This window comes from Hyaena hyaena, unplaced genomic scaffold (genome assembly GCF_003009895.1).
Source record: "Hyaena hyaena isolate Hyena2069 unplaced genomic scaffold, ASM300989v1 scaffold_8, whole genome shotgun sequence".
NCBI classification, from domain to species: domain Eukaryota; kingdom Metazoa; phylum Chordata; class Mammalia; order Carnivora; family Hyaenidae; genus Hyaena; species Hyaena hyaena.
In genome coordinates, this window is record NW_024080640.1 from 1,061,986 (window position 1) to 1,085,739 (window position 23,754).

At 39.9% G+C, this 23,754-nt stretch overlaps 1 protein-coding gene across 2 annotated transcripts in view; it reads right to left on the reverse strand.

Annotated features, from left to right (window-relative positions):
• Positions 1 to 20,201: 20,201 nt before the first annotated feature.
• The window catches only part of ZNF800 (zinc finger protein 800), a 47,472-nt gene continuing 43,919 nt past the window's right edge, over positions 20,202 to 23,754 (reverse strand). For both annotated transcript variants that reach the window (XM_039243160.1, XM_039243154.1), the window contains exon 6: positions 20,202 to 20,486. In XM_039243160.1, the coding sequence (XP_039099091.1) occupies positions 20,300 to 20,486 (187 nt within the window). In that variant the 3' untranslated portion in view covers positions 20,202 to 20,299. The remainder of the gene's footprint in view (positions 20,487 to 23,754) is intronic.

A 23,754-nucleotide genomic window follows, 5' to 3' on the forward strand; every position in this document is an offset into this window, starting at 1 on the left:
CTACGTGGATGGAACTAGAGGGTATCATGCTAAGTGAAATTAGTCAAGAAAGACAAACATCATATGACTTCAATCCTATGAGGACTTTAAGATACAAAACAGATGAACATAAGGGAAGGGAAGCAAAAATAATATAAAAACAGGCAGGGGCACAAAACATAAGAGATTCTTAAATATGGAGAACAAACAGAAGGTTGCTGGAGGGGTTGTGGGGGGGGGATGGGCTAAATGGGTAAGGGGCACAAAGGAATCTACTCCTGAAATCATTGTTGCACTGTATATTAACTAACTTGGATGTAAATTTTAAAAACTAATTAAATAAGAAATTCGGAAAAATTAAATTAAAAATTAAGAAAAGAAATGTAACTCATCTTTTGGGTTAAAATTTGTACTCTATGGCTTCTAAAAGTTCTACTTAAATGCTTCTAAATAGCATAGAATATTGGATAGCTAAAAGTAGCTCATGTCTTATGCTAGAATTTTTTTTAAATGTTTTATTTATTTTTGAGAGAGAGAGAACATATGCAAGTGAGGGAAGGGCAAAGAGAGGGGAACAGAGGATCTGAAGTGGGCTGTGAGCTGACAGCAGAGACCCCAATGTGGATTTGAACCCACAAACCATGAGATCATAACCTGAGCTGTAGTTGGATGCTTAACCAACTGAGCCACTCAGGTACCCCTAGAATTATTTTTTTAATTGCATTCACCTAACTGGATTACTAGTCTCAGTTGTTCTTGTTGGGACACCTGGGTGTCTCAGTTGGTTAAACATCCGACTTCGGCTCTGGTCATGATCTCCTGGTTTGTGAGTTCAGCACCACAAGGGGCACCTGCTTCAGATCCTCTGTCCCCTCTCTTTCTGACCATCCCTCACACTCCCTCTTTCAAAAGGAAACATTAGAAAAACAAAACAAACAAAAATAGCAGAGTGAAAGGTAAAAGGCAGAGATCCCAAGAGTTAAGGCTAATGGGTACTTGTCTGTATTTCTGTGGACTGAGTCCAATGGGGATAGATGTTCAGCAGCAGCAGCCTGAGTGGATAGTTTAGTTTTTAGTTAGAAACTAACAATATTTTCCATTGATCTTCTCACACCATCCTCAGACTATTTTTTACTTCTTAATAACACTCCTTTTTCTCCTTGCTTAGAAAGCATTGATTTTTCAGTTTACTCCTTATGATTTGCTAAGGAAACAATATGAAGATTTTTGCCTTTAGAAGATGAAAGATTATGAAGAGAATGTGGAATTAAAATGGATACTTATTTTTAATATGATATTCTTTCTGAAAAATCAATATGGCTAAACAATAAAAGAGCACACCCCCTAAAGTTACTGCAAATATATATCTAGCAAACGTAAATCAGAGAACATTTATATTAACTTTATTCAAATTGAAAAAAACAATAAAGTTCTCTCCAACAGAAAAAAGAAACATGAAGCCTTTGGGAGATGTTTGCAGCTAACTGCACTGGTGGCAGCTTTCCAGTTTTCCTGAGTGAGAGGAGGAAGAGGAGCTGGAGGAGAAACAGCAGCAATAGTAGTAGCAGTGGTAGCCAACAGTAGTGGACACCAGTGGTAGCCACTAGCATTCGGGGGCTTACTCTGTGCCCGGACCTGTGCAAGGTCTTTCCATGCTTATTTAATTCAATCTTTAAGGAAATTTCTGAGAGATAAATAATTATTTTAACTGTTACTCCTATTTTGCAGATAAGGAAACTAAGACTTCAAAAAATATAAGTTAACTTTAAAAAAGGATATTTACGTTATTGTGCCCACTGCCTATTTTGTAAATAAAGTTTTATTGACATAACAACAAAAAACATAAGTAACTTGCCTAAGGTCACACAATTAATAAGTGATAGGTCAAAATTCGAACCTAGGCATTGCTCTAATCACCTGGGCTCAGAATTTTGGTGTTGAAGCAGCCTTTGCAGGGTCTCTACTCTAATCCCTCATTTTACAGATTAAGGGGCTGAGTGTAAATGATCCATGGTTGCCTGGTGAGTTAGTGGAAGAGCAAGACAAGAAGTCAGCTGTTCCCCCTTCCAGATGGGTGTCCCTTACACGACCCAACATCAATGTAACAGCCCCTTCCCTCTGGGATGGGTCTCATATTCCAGCTCATAGAGTCAGAGAAGAGCTGCCACCATGGATAGCATCAACAAGCACACACTACCCACATTCATTAGGAAGTGGCATTGGCTAAACCAAGCAGCCAGGGAGTACTGGGTTCTTCCCTCCACCTGCCTTCTTAGGTGAGGTCTGTGGGCTGTGGAGACAGAACCAGGCTGCAGGGCAGCACTGGGAGAATTCAGGAGACTCAAGGAAACAGGTGAGATCAACGGAGGAGAGGAATCTGAGTGGCCCAAGAAACTGCCATCAGTAACAGTTGGGAAGCCGAGAGGCTGAACCACCCAGAACATTCAAGCGCTGCAGAGTGCGTAGGAAATATCCAGAAATCAAACCCCAATAAGAAGGAACTGCAAGTAGAACAGAACTTTGTGGGAAGAAGAAAAGCTAAAGAGTACCAGGTCTAACTGGAGGATGAAGGCTTTCCTCTCCCAACTCCAGGAAGAGGAACGTGTTCACTATACAAGTGTAGATATGCCATGTTTTCCTGTTGTTATGAAACTTTTAAAACATACAGAAAAGTGGAAATAATTTGAAATCATTGTACACTGTATACCTGTATACTCCCCACTAAATCTAACAGTGAACGTTTTAACTATATTTGCATTATAACATACCAACCCATCTCTCCATCCCTCTACCCATCCATCAACCTATTTTGATATGTGTCAAAATTGCAGCCATGAGTACATTTCTAACTAGTATGCCCCTTAGCACATCAGCCTGCATACTATCAACTAGAGTTTAGTATTTCTTTATACTTCTTTCCTCTTTTTGGTATACAGTGTACATACAGTGAAATGCACAATTTTTTTAACATTTATTTATTTTTGAGAGACAGAGCATGAGCGAGGGAGGGGCAGAGAAAGAGAGAGAGAGAGAGAGAGAGAGAGAGAGAGAGAATCTGAAGCAGGCTCCAGGCTCTGAGCTGTCAGCACAGGGCCTGATGCAGAGCTCAAACCCACAAACTGTGAGATCATGACCTGAGCCAAAGTTGGACACTCAACCGACTGAGCCACCCAGGTGCCCCAAAATGCACAAATTTTAATTCATTTATTGTATATCAACAAATGCACACACCTGGCCAACCCAAACCCCTGTCAGAGTCTAGGATACTATCATCATTCCAGAAAGTACCCGCAGGCTTCCCTCCAGTCAGTGCCCAGCCCCCACACCAGAGGCAACAACTGTTCTGATTTTTTCCACCATAGAACAGTTTGCCTACTCTAAAACTTTTTCAAAATGGAATCATACTTTATGTAGCTGTGTATGTGTTCCTTTCTGTAAATCTTCTTTTACTCAGTAGTGTTTTTTGAGATACATGCATGTTTTTGTGAGTACCGGAAGTTCATTCCTTTTGACTTCTAAGGAATATTCCATTGTATGTCATGCGTTGTCCTGTGTATGTTAGATACCATAGATAATATATGTATGTTACTAACCACAGTTAGTACCACCATTCTCCTCTTAATAACACCTCAAATATTTCCAATATTTAGCTATTATCAAGAAAGCTGACATGAATATACTTCTGCAAGTCTTTGGGTAGCCATATTAATTCCCCTTAGCATTTAATCTAGAAGTGAAATTTCTGGTTCATAGGGTAGATGTACATATAATCTTAGGAGAAACTGCCAGACTTTCTTCCAAAGTAATTGTACCATTTTACACTCCCAGCAACAATGAATATAAGAGAGTTCTGGCTGCTACATGTTTTCACCAACCTTTCATGTTCCATCCGTTTTCTTCTCCCATAATTTAGAGAAACAATAATTCCTTCTGTCTTTACCTTAACACTCATAATAGCATTCACTGGACACTCACTATGTGCCAGATGCTGTGCTAAGCACATGGCTCTATTGTATACGGCTTCCTTTATTATTATCATTTTATTCATGAAACTATGGAGATTTAGTAACTCTGTCAAGGCCACACATCAAGCCAGTAGCACCACCTGTACTTGCCTGACTCTAAAGCCCATGGTTTTATTTTTTTTTTAAGTTTAGTTATTTATTTTAGTGAGAGAGCACAAGCTGGGGGAGGAACAGAGAGAGAGGGAGAGAGAGAATCCCAACCAGGCTCCACATGGTCAGTGCAGAGCCTGATATAGGGCTCAAACTCATGAACCTTGAGCCTAAATCAAGAGTTGGACGCTTAACCAGCTGAGCCACACAGGTACCCCAAGCCCATGGTTTTAATATCCTGTGCAATACCACATCCCAGGACTCGTGCTAGAACAGAGAAAGATTTCACATTTGGAGCTACTGTGTCTCCTTTCTTCTGCATAACTAAGTCTCCTCCCATGAGGCTGACAAGCCCTGCTTGGTTAGTATGTGGAATAACTGGAGCAAATCTGTACCCTAATGGGACTCCAAAGAGCCACGGCTAACCCGCCTGCATGCCCATGAGAAAAGCCACCAGTTTCAGGGACCACGGCACCATTCATTCTTCTGGTCAACCAGTCACCGCCAGGGTACCTGATACTATGCTAGCCTCAGGATTCCAGAAAAACTACGTGTTTCATGGAATCTAAAATGCCACCCTTTTAGGGACTACAGAAAAATAAGTAACACTGCTTTCTTATCATTTGGAATTTTTATTTTATACTTATTGAAAGAATTCCTTTTATACTTAGAGATAGGTGTCAAGAAACCTGTGCTCACCTGATCTGGATCTTTTCTAGCACTGTTTCAATGATGGAATAATTTCAAGACCAGCCAAAGAGCACCTGGGTTTTACTAGCATTTACTAACCACTTTGACTAAACTCACACTTTAATTGTCTTCTTCAGTTAAATCACAAGTTTCTGGAACTTGAGGAGTTTCTACCCAAAGGCAGCAGAAAGTTTCTGGTAAGTTCATGCTTGATGCCCTAACGGCAGACCTGCAGCAGGCCTGATTGTCCCCACCAGCTTCTCTCACTGCTTTAAAATTCTGTCACCTAGTCCAGGGGATGTGACAAATCCTTCTGCCTTCAGGGACTTTGCTTGGCTTACAATAGGTAGTTATTTTGCGCGTATCAAAAGAAAAGACATATGACACTTAACCTGCTCAGCTTTCCTAAGTATCCTTCTTGGGTATGTTAGAGCCTTTGGTTTTACTTTGTATGAAAGTGTAAAAAAAAAAAGAAAAAAAAAAAGAAAGTGTAGAATTGCAGTTATTCCCCTAAAAATGAATACTTGATTCCCTAATTCCAAATGTAGGTCCTTTTGCTTTGTTTCTGTGCCTTTTTTTGTACATAACTTTTCAATGCGGAATCATAGAGGAATGTTTTTGGAGAATTTTTTTTTCTTGACCAGTAAATGTATTGTCTTAACCAAAAAATTTTTCATGAAGAATTGAGATTGTACTGGTCAGTTTCAGCCTGTTCCTGAACACTGAGGAAGCTGGCTACCTTCCAAGCAGCCTGATCTTTCTTCCACACAAGACATATTTTAAGAGAATTCTATCTTTTCTTTTAAACTCTGTTAAGTTTCTTGTTATAGACTGGATTGTCTCATGTAGCAGCATGAGCTTTCTAATACATCTTTTCTATCAAGCCTGGGCTTACATTTTTTTTTTAAGCGTGGAAATCATTATTTCTTATAAGCATCAAATCCATAATACGTTGACCATGTACTTTCTCCCAGATCGTAACCAGGGAATTATTTGGTGCCTGGGAAGGACAGAATGACTCCCCAGCCTCAGCCCCCTCAAAGTCCCAAAAGCTTTGTCCCCAAAGGAGTCAGGCAAGGTCCTCATCTGAGCAGCACGTGAAGGCAACAGGCTGACAATCAGCACTTCCCACATTCCATCCCTCTCTAGTCACCTGCACCTCACTAGGTCTTCACAGAACTTGTCCACACCGCGTCCTGCTGCATGGCTTAGAAGCCAGCCTTCACGTGCTGAAAGGTTTACGAGCAGAGGCCACACAAACTACCACATTCTTTTATCCAGGCAGAGGGAGCCTCTGCGGGACCCACAAACTGCCATACTGCGTGCTGGTGAGGTGCTCATGTTCTCACCCTGAATTACCGAATAGGTTAAGCTTAGTCGGTTAAGCGTCTTGACTTCAGCTCAGGTCATGATCTCACAGCTCGTGAGTTTGAGCCCCATGTCAAGCCCCTACTCGGGCTCTGTGCTGACAGCTCGGAGTCTGGACCCTGCTTTGGAGTCTAGGTCATATAGTACCAACAATGTATGTCACTTGATTGTTGAGAGGACTGATGAGAAACAGTGATCATGTGTGTGCTGAAAGCCAATGACACCACATCACCACTGCCACTAACGCTGGGGTGTAAAATGTAAAACAAACAAAAAACTTATTCAGAAAGGAATGAACTGTGGTAGGGAAACAACACTGACTTCAGAAGTCCCAGGGTTTACCTCCTTAGAGCCTTCAGGCTGTCTGAGAAGAGTCAATTCTACTGTCATTTCAGGGATCATTTTTACACATATGTGAAAATGATCCTTAAAATTCTCTTTTCTGCTAAACAGCTAAAATAACGGTAATAAATTTAATATAAGTTGAAACTTAAAGAGTAATGCCAACATTCATTGATGAAAAGAACAGTGGGTCTTAATTAAACTTATGTTTATTCATTTAATGAGAATTTTTGTTTAAGGGATGCCTTAAAATGTGGTTTCTCTAGTCACAGCCTAGAAAAGTATTGATGACTAGCATTTTTGCAATAAAAGCATGCAAAACTCTAATCTATGAGTAGATATTTAAATATATTATGAATTACTCTGAGTTTCTAAGTAATTAAAGGAAAAACTCTTACCTAAAATAAGTAAAAGATTAGCCTTGAATAATAGAAGTTCAAACAGGATCCTAACTGATGAGTTCAGGTTGTTTTCTCTGTCAACATTGGCCTTCTTTCCATCTTTAATCACAATGTATAATGTAGTTGGACTTTCAATGCCCCATTATATTGTAAGCATTTTGCTTTTATTAACTTACATTTTCCAAGAACGCAGAGTTAAATGAGTCCCACGGATTCCATTTTATCCATAACCAAGAAGTCAGCATCAAAAGATAAAATTAGTGTCTGTGGCCAAAACTATTAGATGTCAGAACCATGTCCCGAATCTTTTGCTTATCCTGTTAAACCACACTCTCTTTCCATGTTTAATTCAATTCTCTTCATTCATTTCTATTAACTTGTTCAATCAAAATGAACGGAGTTTCTTTGATGGGGGCCCAGAACAGTGACAGCTCAAAAGCAAACCACTTCTCTTTTTAGTTCCTTTGTCATCTTTTCAACTTACACAGGAACCCAGAGCATCAAAAGAAAAAAAATTTCAAGAAAGCATGACATTTTTTAACAGTTTGATTATTCTAAAGCATTTGTATTCACAAGGAGATCAGTTCTTTCATGACAGATTTTCTCAAGTTACATCTTCTCCTTTTGGTTTTGTGATTTTATTCATATAATATAGTGCTGATGTGGGCAACTCCTGGCAATAGTTACACACAAGAGGATGATCACCCAATTACCTAGAGATATTTCCTGGGCAATTAATCAAGAGAAATAATTTCTGACATTCTATTGAATTTAACGCACTGTCTTACATTCTAAGTAGTCAGCAAATATCTAAATTATGAAGCATGAATAGGAATATTTCTGAGGGCTGTGAACTTGAAGTCTTAGCCTCACTGTTCTTTCTGAGTCTCAGTCTACCTTCATTAAATACAGAACTACTGACTTAAAAAATGGAACCACGTAATAGCCAAAGTGCTCTTGGAAGATTAGCATTAGGCCACTGTGTTTGATTTCTTATACACAATTGATAAATAATCATTATATCATAGAATAGTGAGAGGTTGGATAAGTAAAATGATAGCAAACTACTTTTAAGTGTTGTTTTATCCTAAGAAACTTGGGTTTGCATAGGTCATTTTCAGATTTCTGTTAACACTACAAGCAAAAGCCTACAGAGGAGAATTAATTATATTATTTGCATAAAATCTGATTTCTACAAAGCACTTGACAGCATCTCAATGAAAGAAAAATATGAGAAAATTATCAAAGCAATCAAATGAATTGCTAATTGCATATCCTTTTTAGTTAGAAACAATTAATGCTGTTAACGAGTGGCATGGAAGTAAAATTGCAGATTTATGGTTTATAATTTGCGGAATATTTTTCATTCAGCTCAAAACTGATAAACTGGTCATTAAGCACCATCATCAAAGTTCAGACTTTAAATTTTTTTAAATTTCTTTCACAAACAAGGAAAGAAGCTGCTTACAGGGGAGTTCCACCAAGCATCCAAGCACTGTGTTGTTTAAAAATGAAACTGCAGGGGGGGCGCCTGGGTGGCTTAGTCGGTTAAGCGTCCGACTTTCGCTTAGGTCATGATCTCGGGGTTCGTGGGTTCGAGCCCCGTGTGAGCCCCGTGTCAGGCTCTGTGCTGAATGCTTGCTCAGAGCCTGGAGCCTGCTTCAGATTCTGTGTTTCCCTTTCTCTCTGCCCCTCCCCTGCTCATGCTCTGTCTCCCAAAAATAAATAATTGTTTAAAAAAAATAAAAATGAAACTGCAATCTGACTTCAGGCAAGTCAAAGTAGAGGTACTTTGAGCACACCACCCAAATTCCGGGCTATTGTGAGCTGGGGTCTGACACTTGCTTGTTTTAGCTTCTACCACTACTGAAACAAATTATCACAAATTAAGTGGATTCAAATGACACAAATTGACTGTCTTACCTTTCTGCAGGTAAGAAGTCTCAGGAAGCTAAAATCAAAGTGTCAGTGCCGCTGTATTCCTTCCGGAAGCTCTAGAGGAGAGCCCGTTTCCTTCTTTTTCCAGCTTCTGGAGGCTGCCCACAGAGTTTGGTGTATATCTCTGCTTATGCCATCACATTTTCTTTGGCTCTCCTGCCTGCTCCCTCACTTATAAGGACTGCTGGGATTACACTGGACACACCTGAAGAATCCAAACTACTCTCCCCATTTTTAAATCCTTAACTTAATTGCGGCCCTTTTGCCCAACCCTTTTTACCATGTAAATTAACAGTCATGAATTCTGGGGACCAGGCATTGACATCTTGGTGGGTGAGGGGGCCCATTATTCTGCTGACCACATCCAAAGAGTACTTGCTGGCCAGCAGCTGGGAGGGGTCTAGTCCGTGCTCTGGGTCCATGTCAGAGCAAAAGATGCCTTAATGTTTTCTGTTGACCAAATGATATGGACAATGTGAGGAAGGGAGGAAGGGTATTCAGACAGTGTGGAGAGCAGACGTGCTGCAGAGGGGAGAAGCCAAATGTCGCCATCCCTCGGGCAACTAGGGAAAAAGTAAGCAAGGAGCTACATCAGTGCTCTTTAGTCTGGGAACTGGTGCTGGTCCACACACTGCTTGTTATTGGTCTATGATGCTGGAAAAGTACAGAAATCGAAAGTAAGTTTTTAAAAAATTGTATAGCACTTTGACCAAGTAATTTACCGTCTGTAGAATGTGGTCATTTAAAATGTGTGTTTATATTTTCTATGTCTTTTTTCATTTAGTATGTCTTTTTCATTTTATTTTACTAGCAATTCATTTTTATTGTATATTTTCAAAAACAATCTGTCCACAGCAGATTGGAAATAATTGGAAACTATTGTTCCCTTTCTCTTTCTTTCACAGACCCCCAAATCCTGGTTCTTCACCACAGATGGCTTTTTAAGAAGCCCTGTGCTAGGGGAGAGTGCATGACTCACAGAAGGGAATTCTAGGTGAGAGGCCCCTAGAAATATCCAAGGAGATAGAATCAACTGTAAACACCTGCCAGGCCCAGTAAATTCCACACCATTTCAAGATGCTCTCAACTCATTAAGAACTTTCCTGGCCCCTTTTGCCTCCTCACTCCCCATACTTCGACCCCAGAGGCTGGGCAAGCTAAGAAAGGGTAGGAGCACTAAGTATGGAAAGTGGAGAGAAGCCTCCACATCCCCTTCCTCCACCACAGCCCTTGGGGAAGGAGCCAGGGGAAGACTCAACTTTAAATCAAGCTTGGATTACTGACTATTACAGGGGCCTGGACGTTTTGATTACTGATTTGAGAACGTACTTTGTGATTTAAAATGAATAAAAGACTGTTTTTGTTGTGTAAATTCATGACGGCTGCTCAAGTTTTTATCCAAGGCCAGGATGAGAATAAGCCCCACAGAACCACTGTAGAGGGAGAGCTGACAAGAATAGAAGTCACTTTATGGTTTTATCCCTCAATTCATAATTGTTCAACCTAATAATTATATAATCCTTAGATAGGACAAGTCTTAATATAGAGCCACTATTGTAATGATTTAAGGCAGGGTTTCTCCACCTCAGCAATATCACCTATTGGGCTGGATAAATTTTGGTGGGGGATGTGGGGGGAAGTCCTATGCATTATGGGATGTATAGCAGCATTCCCCCCCCCCCCACCTAATCACCAGAACTCCCAACCCAAGTTGTGACAACCAAAAATGTCTTCAGATACTGCCAAATGTCTGCTGGGTGGGCAAAAATGTCCCCAGTTAAGAGCCACTGATGTAAGGGAAGCAATAAGATTCTTTTCCTTTCCCCATCCAATAATTACCTTTCTACCAAGATCTAAGGCATCTGAAATTGCATCACTCAACACACTTCTTGCCCATTTCAGGCATATTCTTTTAAATTCAAAGCCCTCTGAGAAAGGACATCTAACTGTTATCAGTCACTGATACATTACTGTGAATGTATCAGTGATTCAGATTTCTATCACAGAATGATCTATTTTTATTTTTAATATTTATTTATTTTGAGAGAGAGTGAGAGAAAACGAGTGGGGGAGGGGTAGAGAGGGAGAGAATCCCAAGCAGGCTCTGCACTGTCAGTGTGGAGCCTGATGTGGGGCTTGACCCCACTAACTGTGACATCATGACCTGAACCAAAAGCAAGTCAGACACTCAACCAACAGAGCCACCAAAGCTCCCCCAGAATGGCCTGTTTTTAATATCTTGGTTGTCTAAAGCCAAGATGAGATGAGTAAGACACAAAGAGCTGAGAAATCCTGTTGGTTCCTTCCATTTCCAAATCATCTCTTCTCCCCACCTTCTTTCCTCCCCTATTACCAACTCTCTTTTGGGAATCTCACCTCAGACCTGTATTATGGCAATAATTTACTATGTCCTCCAGCACCTGTTACACATCCCGCAAACCCATCCTTCACATTATCCTTGGAGTGATCTTTGTAATCATGCCATGTCCTTACTTGGAGGTCTTTCAATACCTACCATCACCCAGAGAAAACATCTGAGCAATGTGATAAGGCACACACTCCAAGTCCATCCGTACTGTATAATTTCAGTCCCCCAGGTCTCTGTGCCCTCACTGTTCCCCTTCACCTTTCTTTCACCAACCCTTTGTGCACTGGGAAACCCCCAGTCAACCCTTCTGGGTCTATTCAAGCACTTATGTCCTTGAAAATAAACTTTTCTTTGAGTTCTTCAGCAGTATTTAAGTGCTCCTTTTTCCATTATCTCGGATAACAGTGAGCGTATCTTTAGTGTAGCAGTTTCCTCTCTGTGCTTAATAATGTTCTTCCTGGATGGGACGCCTGGGTGGCTCAGTTGGTTAAGTGTCCGACTTCAGCTCAGGTCATGATCTCACGGTTTATGAGTTCTGGCCCCACTTTGGCCTCTGTACTGACAGCTCAGAGCCTGGAGCCTGCTTCAGCTTCTGTGTCTCCCTCTCTCTCTGCCCCTCTCCTGCTCACTCTCTGTCTCTCTCTCAAAAATAAATAATAAAAAAATTAAACATAATAATAATAATTTTCTTACTGGATTTTTTTTCTCCACTAGACCACAAGCTTACTGAAGGTTAAAAACAGTCATCTGGTTGTTTTCCTGAAGAAGCTTATGACATGGTTTACAGACCCCTATGTGATCGGGCCTCTGCCTCCTTCCCTGGTCTTATCTGGACACTCTGTCCATCTTGCTTCCAACACCCACACCACACAGACCTCCATTCAGTTCTAATCCATCATGTTTCTCACATCCAACCTCCCCATATGGTCTTCTCTCCTGTTTGCAATGTCCTTCCTCTTATCCTGTCTTGAATGCTGTCCCTGAAAACTCTGCTCATTGTCTACCTCTCAGCTAAATGTCACTTCTTCCAAGAACTTAATCTGAACTTCCAGGCCAAGGGAGGCCCCTCTGATTCACTCTTCTAAGGTATTCTGTGTTTCTTTTTGCACCTTTTTTTCACTTATTACAAAGTGTGAGTCTCATACCACCACAGTCAGGTATAAAAGATGTGTTATTTCTTTAATTTCTAAGTAATATTGAATTGCATTCTGAATTTCTACCTCCATGGGGATGGGGGGAGGGGAATCATGTTTTGAAAAGGCTTTTGGAGTCCAGAATTCTGGATGCTTCTGGTGTGCTTAAGACCCTTAAGTGAAGTAAGGGCCTCTAGACTTTAACCCATTGAGGTGTATGGTCACTACTGAGATACTTCCCAGTTTGTGGTTCAGTCAGACAAAACGTTCCACTGCTTCATGCCAAGCTTTAGGGCTGCATCAGGCTGCATGACACCCAGGTTCTATCACCCAAGTGGCACCCTGAGGCCACTTTCCCCTCGGACTCTAAGACTTCCCAAAGTGCCACTGCCCCCAGGATTGCAACTTTTGCTTCTAGTCCTCCAAGCACCAACCTGACCTCTAATATTTGCAGCGGCAAGAGTACAATGGTAGACTTACATCTCAGACATCCAAGTATTTTAAAGTTACAAACCAAACAAAAACTATGAAATGAGTTCTATTGTTCTATGCTAACACACACATCTTCATAATTTCCTAGAAGGCCACATTTAAATTAAGAAGGCTTGCATTCCTCAGAGTGCCATACTGGAGCATGGTGGCCTAGTCATAATTGGTCTCTACGCCACAGTCCCAGCTGCATTGCACACTGTGAGGGCCCTCACATGCCCTTGTGTGAACTCTCCAGCCTGCAGAACCAAGCTGTGTCCACACCCCTGCAAATGCCATCCTTTGGCCACATTTTGGCCCTATAGGTGTTTAACTGATGGCACATGGGATGGACCTGAAGAAGCTCCAGAGAGCTGTGTGGCTCCAGGCTCCCAGGATATAGTCTATAGAAGAGGACTCATGGCCCAGGTGGGCATATTCCCTGGGCTCCCCAGACTCATGTGTCCTGGTGAAGTAAGAGTAACCGAACGAGGGCCAGAGCAGGGCCCTGTAAAGCAGGAGTTCCAAAGCAGAGGCCTCTCTTACCTGGATCTGAGGGCAATCCTGAGATCTGATCTGCAGGCCGGGCTGGGACTACTTCCTTCAGACACAACAATAAATGCACCAGGAAATAAACTTGTTCTATATGCTAACTCAATTCAGAATTATACTATCCATACTAACTCAATTATTACTGCTGTGTGGAAGCCAAGATAAAACGCCATCAAAATGTTGCTAAGCTAATAAGCAAAATCAGTATTTCCCGAAGTTTTATAAAAAAATATTAACAGTTCTACTTAAAAAAATCTATTCTACAATGAAATGTTTGAAATACATATTTTTAGAGCAAATCTTTTCCTTTAATGAAGAACTTTTCAGAGCCTTCAGTATAAGAATATGGCCTGTGAACTTCCAGATATGCCAATAAAGTAGGCAATATTCCCCAAATTAGTATGGATGTGTGTGTGTATGTGTATGCATACATGCGCATGCACACACGTGCATAATATTTCTTTTAGCACAAGAATTTTGAAAATGGTATCAATCAAACCAAACCTTGTATCAGTCAGAATTCTAGAGTGCAAGTGACAGAAACTACTCCTTCTAGTTGAGGAAACAAAGTGACTACATAGAAGACTACAGAAGAGTCTTCAAGGACCAGGCTGGAAAACCAAGCAGTCTGGGCTGTAAAAACCACAGCAGGAAGACCCCAATCCTTATATGGCTACAGTGAAATAAATTCCCAATCATCTCCACTTCCGATATCATAGGGAAATTCTCACAAAAAGCAAGATCCAAAACCAAGATGCAAAAGAATATGATTCCAATTCTATCAAAAAGAAAGAGCAATGTACAGAAATAGTCCTAGAATAAAATATTAAAAATGTTAACAGTGTGTTTTTTTTTTCCTGAGCGGTAGTTACAGATAATTTTTATTTATGTACATAAATCACATTTATAATTATAAAAATAAATGTTTTTTAAATTACTTTTTCCTAGTCTAAAGAAAGTTTGTTCTTAATGCCAAAATTTTGTGACAAAGTTCATGCTCAATGTTTTCAAATCCTTCCTGAGTTTATATACTTTGATAATGATTTTTTCTAATTATTAAACAATCATTTAAGCTCCATATTATCTGAAGATCTTTGGTGCAGTAAATATTTTGAAAGCTCTTTCTTGCCTTTTATATGAGTAACTAGGACATTATGTGGAAATCACAATTCCAGTAAATTATTGGTATTAGTATGCAAAATCCCTGTTGTCAGTAATTAGTATAGACACCACTAGTTGGAGCTTTGGGGAGGATCTTGTAAGAAGAAACTCTAGGTAACGCTTGCATGTAACTTCAGATAAGACCATTTCACAGATAGCTTCACTTTTTCCAAACAAAGTTAGCTCTTTATTAAAATAGCAACATAAATATTAATAAAATTATTCTTTATTAAAAAGAAATCAGGATTCACAAAAACAAAACCTCACAACACTATCCTAAATAATACCAAAAATGAAATAAAAACAGCAATTATAATCCATTATTTTAAAACAGCAACAATTAAGAGACTACATACCAAAACTTTTGAGATGCAGTCAAAGCTGTTCTCACAGGTAAATTTATAGCCTTATATATCCTATTATTAACTAAGAAAGAAATAAAAATAAATGAACTAAGTCATTAATTACAAAGAAATGTTCAGAAAACAATATATACTTAAAATAATAAAGAAGGAATTAATAAAGAGTAAAAGTTACATTATTGATTAAAAAATAGTCAAAATAGAATTTATGAAATAGCTACATGTTGGTTCACTTAAAGACTGGCAAGTCTAATTAAAAAAAAGAAAAATGCAACTAAAAATTTAGAAATGAGAAAGGAGCTATAACTATAAATATAGAGAAAAATATTTTAATTGTAAGAATTATATGTAAAAAAGTCTGCTAATTTAAAAAATCTATGAAAATGCATTATTTTCTCTAATAATATTATTTTTAAATCGATACTCAAGAAATAGTAGTTAACCTGCTTAGGCCAATGTTATGGAAGAAAAACTTCAATGTTTTCAGAAATTAGTCTTCCACTCACCTACCCTGAAATAAAGTCTGGAGCCTAAAAAGGACTATGGGTAAGTTCCTCCAAATCCTCAAAGAATAAGCTATTCCTATACTCTATACTAATCTAGAGCATAGAACATGATTTTTTGAAGCTGATAATCAAAATAGAATCAAAAAATGTAAAACTACCATCCAATCTTATTTATGAATATAAATGCAATTATCCTACATAAAATGTAAGGAGCTGAATTCAACATTATTATGTTATACTGAAAGAGGAAAAACCCCACCATAATGAAATAGTAAGCATCTTATGCAGAAATAATCCAACATTAAGAAATCTATTAATAAGATTTATTGTAATAATAGGTCAAGGAAGTAAAACCATATGATCATCTCTAGTTTCCCAGAATATGTTTAATATAATTCAACAACTTTCAATAATATGCTTAGTATATGTGAGCCAGGAAACCATTTCCTTAACCTAATGGAGACTTCTATTTCAATCCAACAGCTAACATTAAAAGCAGTGAAATATTAATGACATTCCTCAAAAGTCAGGAATAAAAGCAAAATTAATACCATCATTTATTTAATATATGAGGTATAAATATTGTAAAGGAAGAGAGAAAATTATCATTAATTACACTTCAAATGATTGTCTACTTAGAAGAGAATCATCTAGGAGGATTAATGGAAGAGTTCAAAAGAATTACCAAAGATCAATAGCTTGAGTCTACAAGGAGCAACCAGTTATAAAACATAATGAGAAAATGATGCCAACAAAGATATGGCATATCTAATAATTAACAGGAAATATGAAGGACCTATAAAATTACCAAGGAATATACAGGAAGCCTTCAACAACCTTGACATGTGACAAGTTCCTGAATGGGAATATTAATATTACAAAGATGGCAATTCTCCTCCACTTAATTTATAACATTAAAACATTTCTAAACAAAATGCTGATAGAATTTCTCTTGGAACCTGATTGAAATATGGCTAAAGTTTATCTGAAAGAATAAATGCACAAATAGGGCTGAAAATACTTTGAAAAAGAAGAGTAATGTTTGCCCCAGAGTAACATTTGCCCCATTAAAAAGTTAATCACATACTAAGGCAAATTATGAAATGACAGTAATTAAAACAGCACGGCTCAGGGATAGAGAAGGACACCAAGCAACCAACCAACAAACAATAAATCCAGAAAGCACTCCAAGTATATTTAAGAATTTAATATTTGGTAAATGTGGTTTAAAACAATGAAAGAGGGAGTTTTCAATAAACGATGAGGCAACAACTAAATAAATATTTAGACCCTTAATCACATCTATATCAAAAATAAATTCCATTTGGAGTAAAGATTTCAATCTTAAAAAATTAAGAGAAAAGAAAACATAAACAAATATTTATGTAACATTGAGATGGAGAAGACTTTTTAAAAACATATCACCAAAAGCAGAAATCATGAAAGAAAAGAAAGATTTATCTAATGGAAAATGTAATATTTCTATATATCAAAGACATCGTGAATTAAATTGGTACATATATGACAAGGGGAAAAATGTCTGCAGCATATTGAACAAATAGTTGATGATTTTAATATATAAAGAGCTCTTATAAATCAATAAAAAGTGAACTCCCAACCAAAAAATTAGCAAAGGTGTTTACTTGTTCCTTCAACAGGTATTTATTGTGCATCCAATATGTGCCAAGTACTGTGCTAAGGGCTGGAAATACAATGTTGAAGAATCTAGACATCCAGACACAGTCTCTTCCCTCATTCATTCCAGAATGAGAAACAGACACACATACAAAAAGTAAATAAACAAATAAATAAAGTTACAAATTGAGATAAGGAATTGAGTAATGAAGGAAACAAATAAAAAACTGGGAGAAGAGTGGTGAGGGCTACTTTCAAGCAATGATCTGGGCAGGGCTTTCTCGAGGTGTATTTAAGTGTTACATAAAGGATAGCCAAGGAGAGCAGCTTAAGCAGAAATAACAGCATTTACCAAGCCCCTGAGGTGCAGAATAGATCTTGGCATGTTGGAGGAACCAGTGTAGCTGCATCACAGTGGGCAATAAAGAGGGGAGCATGGACAGGAGAGGAGAGAACAGTTAGGGTCAGTTTGTACAGCACCCTGTAAGCCATGGCGGGGAGCGGGGGGCGGGTGTTAGATTTCATCCTGTGAGCAATTCAAGTTATGATCATTGTTGCCACTCTATCAAGAAGGTACTGAAGTGGGTGGTGCATCAAGAGTAGAAGCAGAGAATAGGTATGACTGGCTATGACAGTAATCAAGTGAGAAAAAGTATTCATCAGGATTAAGTGATAGCATTGAAAATGGAAAGAAGCAGACAGATTAAAGGCGTATTTTGGAGATAAAACTGATAGATTATGCTGGCCTATTTGATGTAAAAAAGAAGTCATCAAAGAATCAAGGATGACTCCTAGGTTTCTAGTTTGGTTGTTGGATGGAGGTGCTATTTACTGTAATAGCGAAGATGAGGGCAAACAGGTTTGGGATGAGAATAAGGAATGAGATTTTGGACATGTTAAGTTTGAAAGATCGGAGTCATCCAAAGGAAGATATTAAGCAAACAATTAGATATAAGTCTAGAACTTATAGGTCAAGGGGGGAAACAAATTTGAGCCCTTTAGCCCAAAGATAGTACTTAAATAGATGGAAATTGTTAAGATTGTCCCGAGAAAGTACATGGAAAGGAAAGAGGGAGCTGAATGGAGATGAGAGACCTCAGCTTCTCAAAGTGAGGCAGAAGAAATATAACACTGATCAGTGAAGGAGGAAGGAAAACCAGGAGACAACAGTGCCTTGGATAAGAAAAGAGAACATTTAAAGAAGCAGAGTGATCGAATGAGGACAGAAAAGTATCTTCTTGGTTAGGATAATATGGAAGTGACTGGTGATCTTAACAAGGACATTTTCAGTGGTGGGACGGGGGAGTCACATTGTGGATTGAAAGTAATTGGAAGATTAGAAAATAAGACAATATATAAGGCTAACTCCATAGAGAGGGTTACTAATGAAGGAGAGCTGAGAAATGGCTATTGGTGGGAAAGACGTGGTTTAGATGGGGGGGAGGGGGTCGGTGCTGGAACATGTCTGCAGGCTGATGAAAATGATCCATTCAAGTCAGGGACTGATGTTGTAGAAGAGAGAAAGGGGAAAACCTAAGGAGAAAAGCCCTTGGAAAGGCGACAGGGGATGGGATCCAGAGCACAAGAAGGGCTGGCCTTTGAAACTTACCCCATAGTCACAAAGAGGAAGGAGGAGGTTACCAAGGTAGCTGGGTTGGAGGGGTTGGGGGGGGTGGGGGGGGTCTTGTGGTGGGAAGATGAGGAAGTTTTTATGTAATATCTTCTCTTTTCCAAGGGAAATTTGAAGTAAACAAGGCAAGAAGGGATCAGAAAAAGTTGAGGAGAGATGAAAGGGTATATGTGTTAGTAGTGGGAAACTGAAACTACAGTGGGAACAATAGCACCAATTTGAGGTTGGAAATCATGAGTTGAAAGTGAAACCGACAGCACTGTGTGATTTTCTTAAAGAAAATGTTCAGTTGTCCCAATAAAGCCCATGGAAGGCAGATGGTAAAGTTTATTCAGAGCTGGGATTTCACATGGAAAGTAATTTGGAAGAAATTGAGGTTAAAGATTGCTGAGAGCACTATATTTCAAGGATTATAACGATGGACCATGGCATCTAGGCTAGACAAGGAAGGAAGTGCATCTAGAACAGGGGCTGAGAGTGGGGAAAATGAAGTTAATGAATTAGCAAGGGATCCAGAAGGATAGGAAGATGATCAGACTGGAATGTCTGATAATCTGGTAGCTCGGGTCCTTCTAGAAGTAGACACCAAGGCAGTCTTCAATTTGCAAGAGTTTTATTGAGGGAACATCTGTGAAGGAGAAAGGTTTAAGGAAACAGGAGCAGGGAGGGGAAGGACTTCATACCATAACACAAGTCTGACACCTATGAAAGGAGAGGGCGATCCAGCAAGAAGAGCATTCGACTGCATGCAGCACCCTTCTAAGAAAGTGTCAGCCAGGCTGCTGAGGAGTCCCCACGACAAAGTTGCTCGTTAGAGGAGTTCCGCATGTCACATGAACGGGCCATCACTAATACCCACACTCGGCTCAGTTAAGGGCTGGGAGTAGCCCAGGAGAAGCATGGCTTCAGTGCAAACCCGGTGGCGGATCCCCTGGGATGGCAGTCTAGAGCCGCGGGGGCAAGACTGATTCCGGAGGGAAGAAATGGTCACTGGGGATGCAGTTACAAGGAGGGAAGTTACAAGGATGTTGGAGTTCAAGTTCAACCACAGTTCTGCATTACACACTCCAGATTGTGTGGATGACCCCGTAGTCATCGGGGATTTGCACACTTTTTAAAACAATCTCTGGCAGACAGTGGGGCGGGGGTGGGAAGCAGCTTGTTGATAGGATTGGAGGTGAAGAAGACTAAAGTGGGAGCTAGTCTTTGAAGAACTAATGATGAAAGAAACTGCCTGGGAAGTTGATAAATTACGAGGGAAAGAGGTTGCTACTGTCCAGTGGCAAGATTCTCAACAGCAAAAAAGCCGGGGTTTTGGCAGGCAGGATGAGGAAGTAATGCTCTGAGAGCAGCCAAGACTAGCAAGGGGGCCATCCTCCCGACCCGCCGGCCCTAAGGCACACGGTCCTCCTGAGGGGCTGCGTGGGCAAGAGTTATGGGGTGAGCCAGGTTCGGTCTCGGCGAGGGGATGAGGGAGGTCTGCGAACGGCTGGGCACACCGCGGGGTTCGCTGCCGTCGGGGCGGACTCGGCAGAGCCCGGGAGGGTCTGCAGGGCGCGCGGGGAAGAAGGCTGCACGCGGCGGGGGCGCCTGAGGTACTCGGGCTGTGCGGAGCGCTGGCGTAGTCCCGCCGGTGGCCGGGCGGCGGCGCTCACGGCGGCGCGGGCTTCCCGAGGCCGCGGGCGGCGTGCTGGCGCTCCCGGGCGGCGCCGCCGCGGAGCTTGGCGCGGCAGCTGGCGGCGGCCTGGCGCGTGGTGACAGCGCCCGCGGGCGGGCAGCGGCTCCCCGGGGCGGCCGGGCGCAGGGCGGCGGCGCTGCGGGGCGACGGCTTCCCCAGGCTTCGGCCCGCACGGGCGGCAGCGGTCCCCATGGAGAAAGACAAAGACACGCCGGTTAGAAACGGGACACACGCGCCGGCTCCTCCCAGCTAATCCGGGCGCCACAAACACAAACTCCGCGCGATGCCATTTCCGCCCAACAGGTTGTTCCGCCGCCGACACACAGAAAACGGCATGCCGCTGAAATCGCATACGTGTTGTAGCAATTAGAGAAAATGTATCAAACCCTTAAATCGTTTCATACTCTGACCCAGCAATTCTAGTTTTAGAATTTTCTCTTAATAATTATGAATACATACAAAATTTCCATACAGGGTGTTCAGTACAGTATCTATAACAGAAAACAAAAACAAAAGGCAAAGGAAATTAAAAAAATTAAAGCAAAACTGGAAATATCCTAGATCCAACAGAAGGTGTCGGTCAGATGATACTCTTTCTTACGGTGGGTATTAGCGGGCTCTTAAAACAATGCTGGGAAGTAACACCTGATCATATGGAAAAGTATACTAGATGGAATGAAAAAAATCAGTTTTCATCCCCATTTGTAGTGTGTGTGGAGAGGTGTATACTTATGTGTGTACATAACACACCACACATGTATAAAATAATGGAGAGAAAAAATCCAAATGGTCGTTTCCAGGTGATGAGGCCGTAGGTAATCTTGATATACTTCCCAAAGCGTGTACATAAGCATATTTTATTTGTAAATAAACAATAAATTTAATAAAATTTTATTTCATTCTTATGTACCCATTCTTTCTCCCAATTCAAATTTACGAAAATATTCATATTGCTTTGCAAAATAGTGGACATCAGGTTTTAAGAATGAATGGATGGTCCCCAGTAGTTTATCTTCCTGAAAGGTACTGAGTACATCAGAGTATTAGAAAGCAGTTTGTCCCTTAAATATTATGCATTTAACCATAACCAGTGTCTTTTGTGAAGTTATACCGTATTTTACTCTAGTAATCATTTCTGCTTTAGGAAAAAAAGGGAGAAAAGCTTTCTGGGCTCCTAACAAACCTAATTTGGTTTGTTAGACTTGGGAACACAAAGTTTACTTAAAACAGAAAAAAATATATTTTTGGAGCAAATGTTTTATATAATACCAACATTTTAACATATTCAATAATTTTCTCTTTGACTTAAAAGAACTTATTGGGAGCCAAATTAAAATGTTACTATGAACTAGAGTCTAAACATCTTGGTCTTCCAATATAATACATTTAAATTTTTAGCAGTTGTTAATACTTAGGAAGTCTGGTTTTTGCTAAACTTTGTCCCAGGAAAATGCATAAAGATGACCAGTAAATTATATTAATATAATATATGGGCGGGATTCCAGGGCTGTGTTGTTAATTTGATAGAAGATACATTATAAATTCCGATGATACTTTAAGCCAAAGTGACCTCAGAGCTGTCAGGTTGATTTTACTTAATGATGAACAAATCCAAGTTTAGATGTTTATTACAAATTGCTTAAATTGACAATGACCTAATCAACCCCACCATCCTGCAAGTTTCCTTCTCTCCGAAGGTGCTGGATAAAATTATCATGTCTAAAGGCACATTCTAGTAAAAGTTTATCAGAAATAAAATTTACAGAGAACAAATCCTGAGACGCCAAAAGTTTGTATTAACTAACCGTTCCTGAAGAAAAAGATGGTTTTATGAGCTTTCCTATAAAGCATTTCCTCTCCAAAAACCTTCTTCTTCACCAAATGAGTTAACATAAACAGGACTGAATACAGATATGGAAGAGCATTTATTTTTGGTGCTATATTCTTTCATTCTCCATACAGTGAGTCCATTTAATCTGACATTTTTGAGTACTGATTGTCTCAGGCACTGTGCTTACACACTAAGACCAAAAGATTACTGGAGGTTCCTATCTTTGAGAAGCTCTATCTAGAAAATTACCTTCAGATAATTAGGATAACTGAGACCTGGAGCTAATCTGAATCCCTAAACCTCCCCTCAGTCCTGCCAAAGCTTTCCTTATTCTTAACATGAGCTTTCTAATTTCCTGTCATTCCTTTGCTCATATTTATCCACAGCATCCCACTGTCTTCGCACTAGCTAAATTATTAGCTCTTAGCCTTTCAGAGAGTCAAAGGCCAGTCTGAGATGCTGATTAAAGATACAGACTTTGTCCTACAGAATCACGCACAGAAATGCATACACCATATACTTTATTTAACTGCACTGGAAATGGATTTTCCATTTCCATAAGCAATATTTACAAAGGATTATACCTCCCTCATATTGTTATTTTTCATTAAAAATGGTGGCTTCCTGAAGAAAATTAATTTAAAACTTTTTTAGCTGCTCAGTAGTAAATCTCCATGAGATTTGGCTTACTGAAGTAAAATTATGATATGGTCTTTGACACAGCAACACCTACATCTTCTTCGATAATCAATTAGAGCTTTTTTTCTCCATGGCATCAAGCAGTGAAATCTTTGACTCCCAAAGGTACACTGAACTAAAGCAGAATTCCATAGAATGCTTTGTCAGGTTAAGGTTGCCTCTGTACTGCAACACTAAACGCCTCCAAGACTTTTAAAAAAAAATTTTTTTTAAGTTTATTTGACAGAGAGAGTGGGAGGGGCAGAGGGAGAAGGAGAAAGATTTCCAAGCAGGCTCCTCACTGCCAGTGCAGAGCCCCATGCGGGGCTCAAACTCTCCAATCATGAGATCTTGACCTGAGCCAAAACCAACAGTCAGATGCTTAACTGACTGCACCCCTCCTCCAAGACTTTCAAGCTAGAGTCAAGTAATGTTATTTCTCCCGCTTTCAAATTAAGGTAAGACCTCTTGAAAGGCAGCAAACCTTTGTCTAGTAGAGAAAAACATATTCCGTTCCTATTTCTTGGTAGTACCTCTTGGAAAGGTGGTGACAGTAGCTGATATGGAAAGTAATGAGACACATGACGTGTGGCTATCTTTCCCTCATCAAAGCAAGAAAACCATGACGTATGCCTGATATGATGGGCGAGCGTCTGCCCTCAGGGTGCTATTTTTTTTCCTTCCATTTATTAGAGACAGAGAAAGACAGGATTATTTTGAAAATGTTGACAGTCTTTCCAATTTACAAAAAGCGTCCTAAAATGGAATTCTTCTTTGAGGTCATCAGGGAGCACATGAAAACACGAAGCTTGATGCACTGAGAGGCATCAATAGTTCATCCAGTCACACGTTGAACAAAAATGGCATAGCACCCAATTTTTTCTAATTCTGGAGTTAGTGGTATTTGACAGAAGCACTA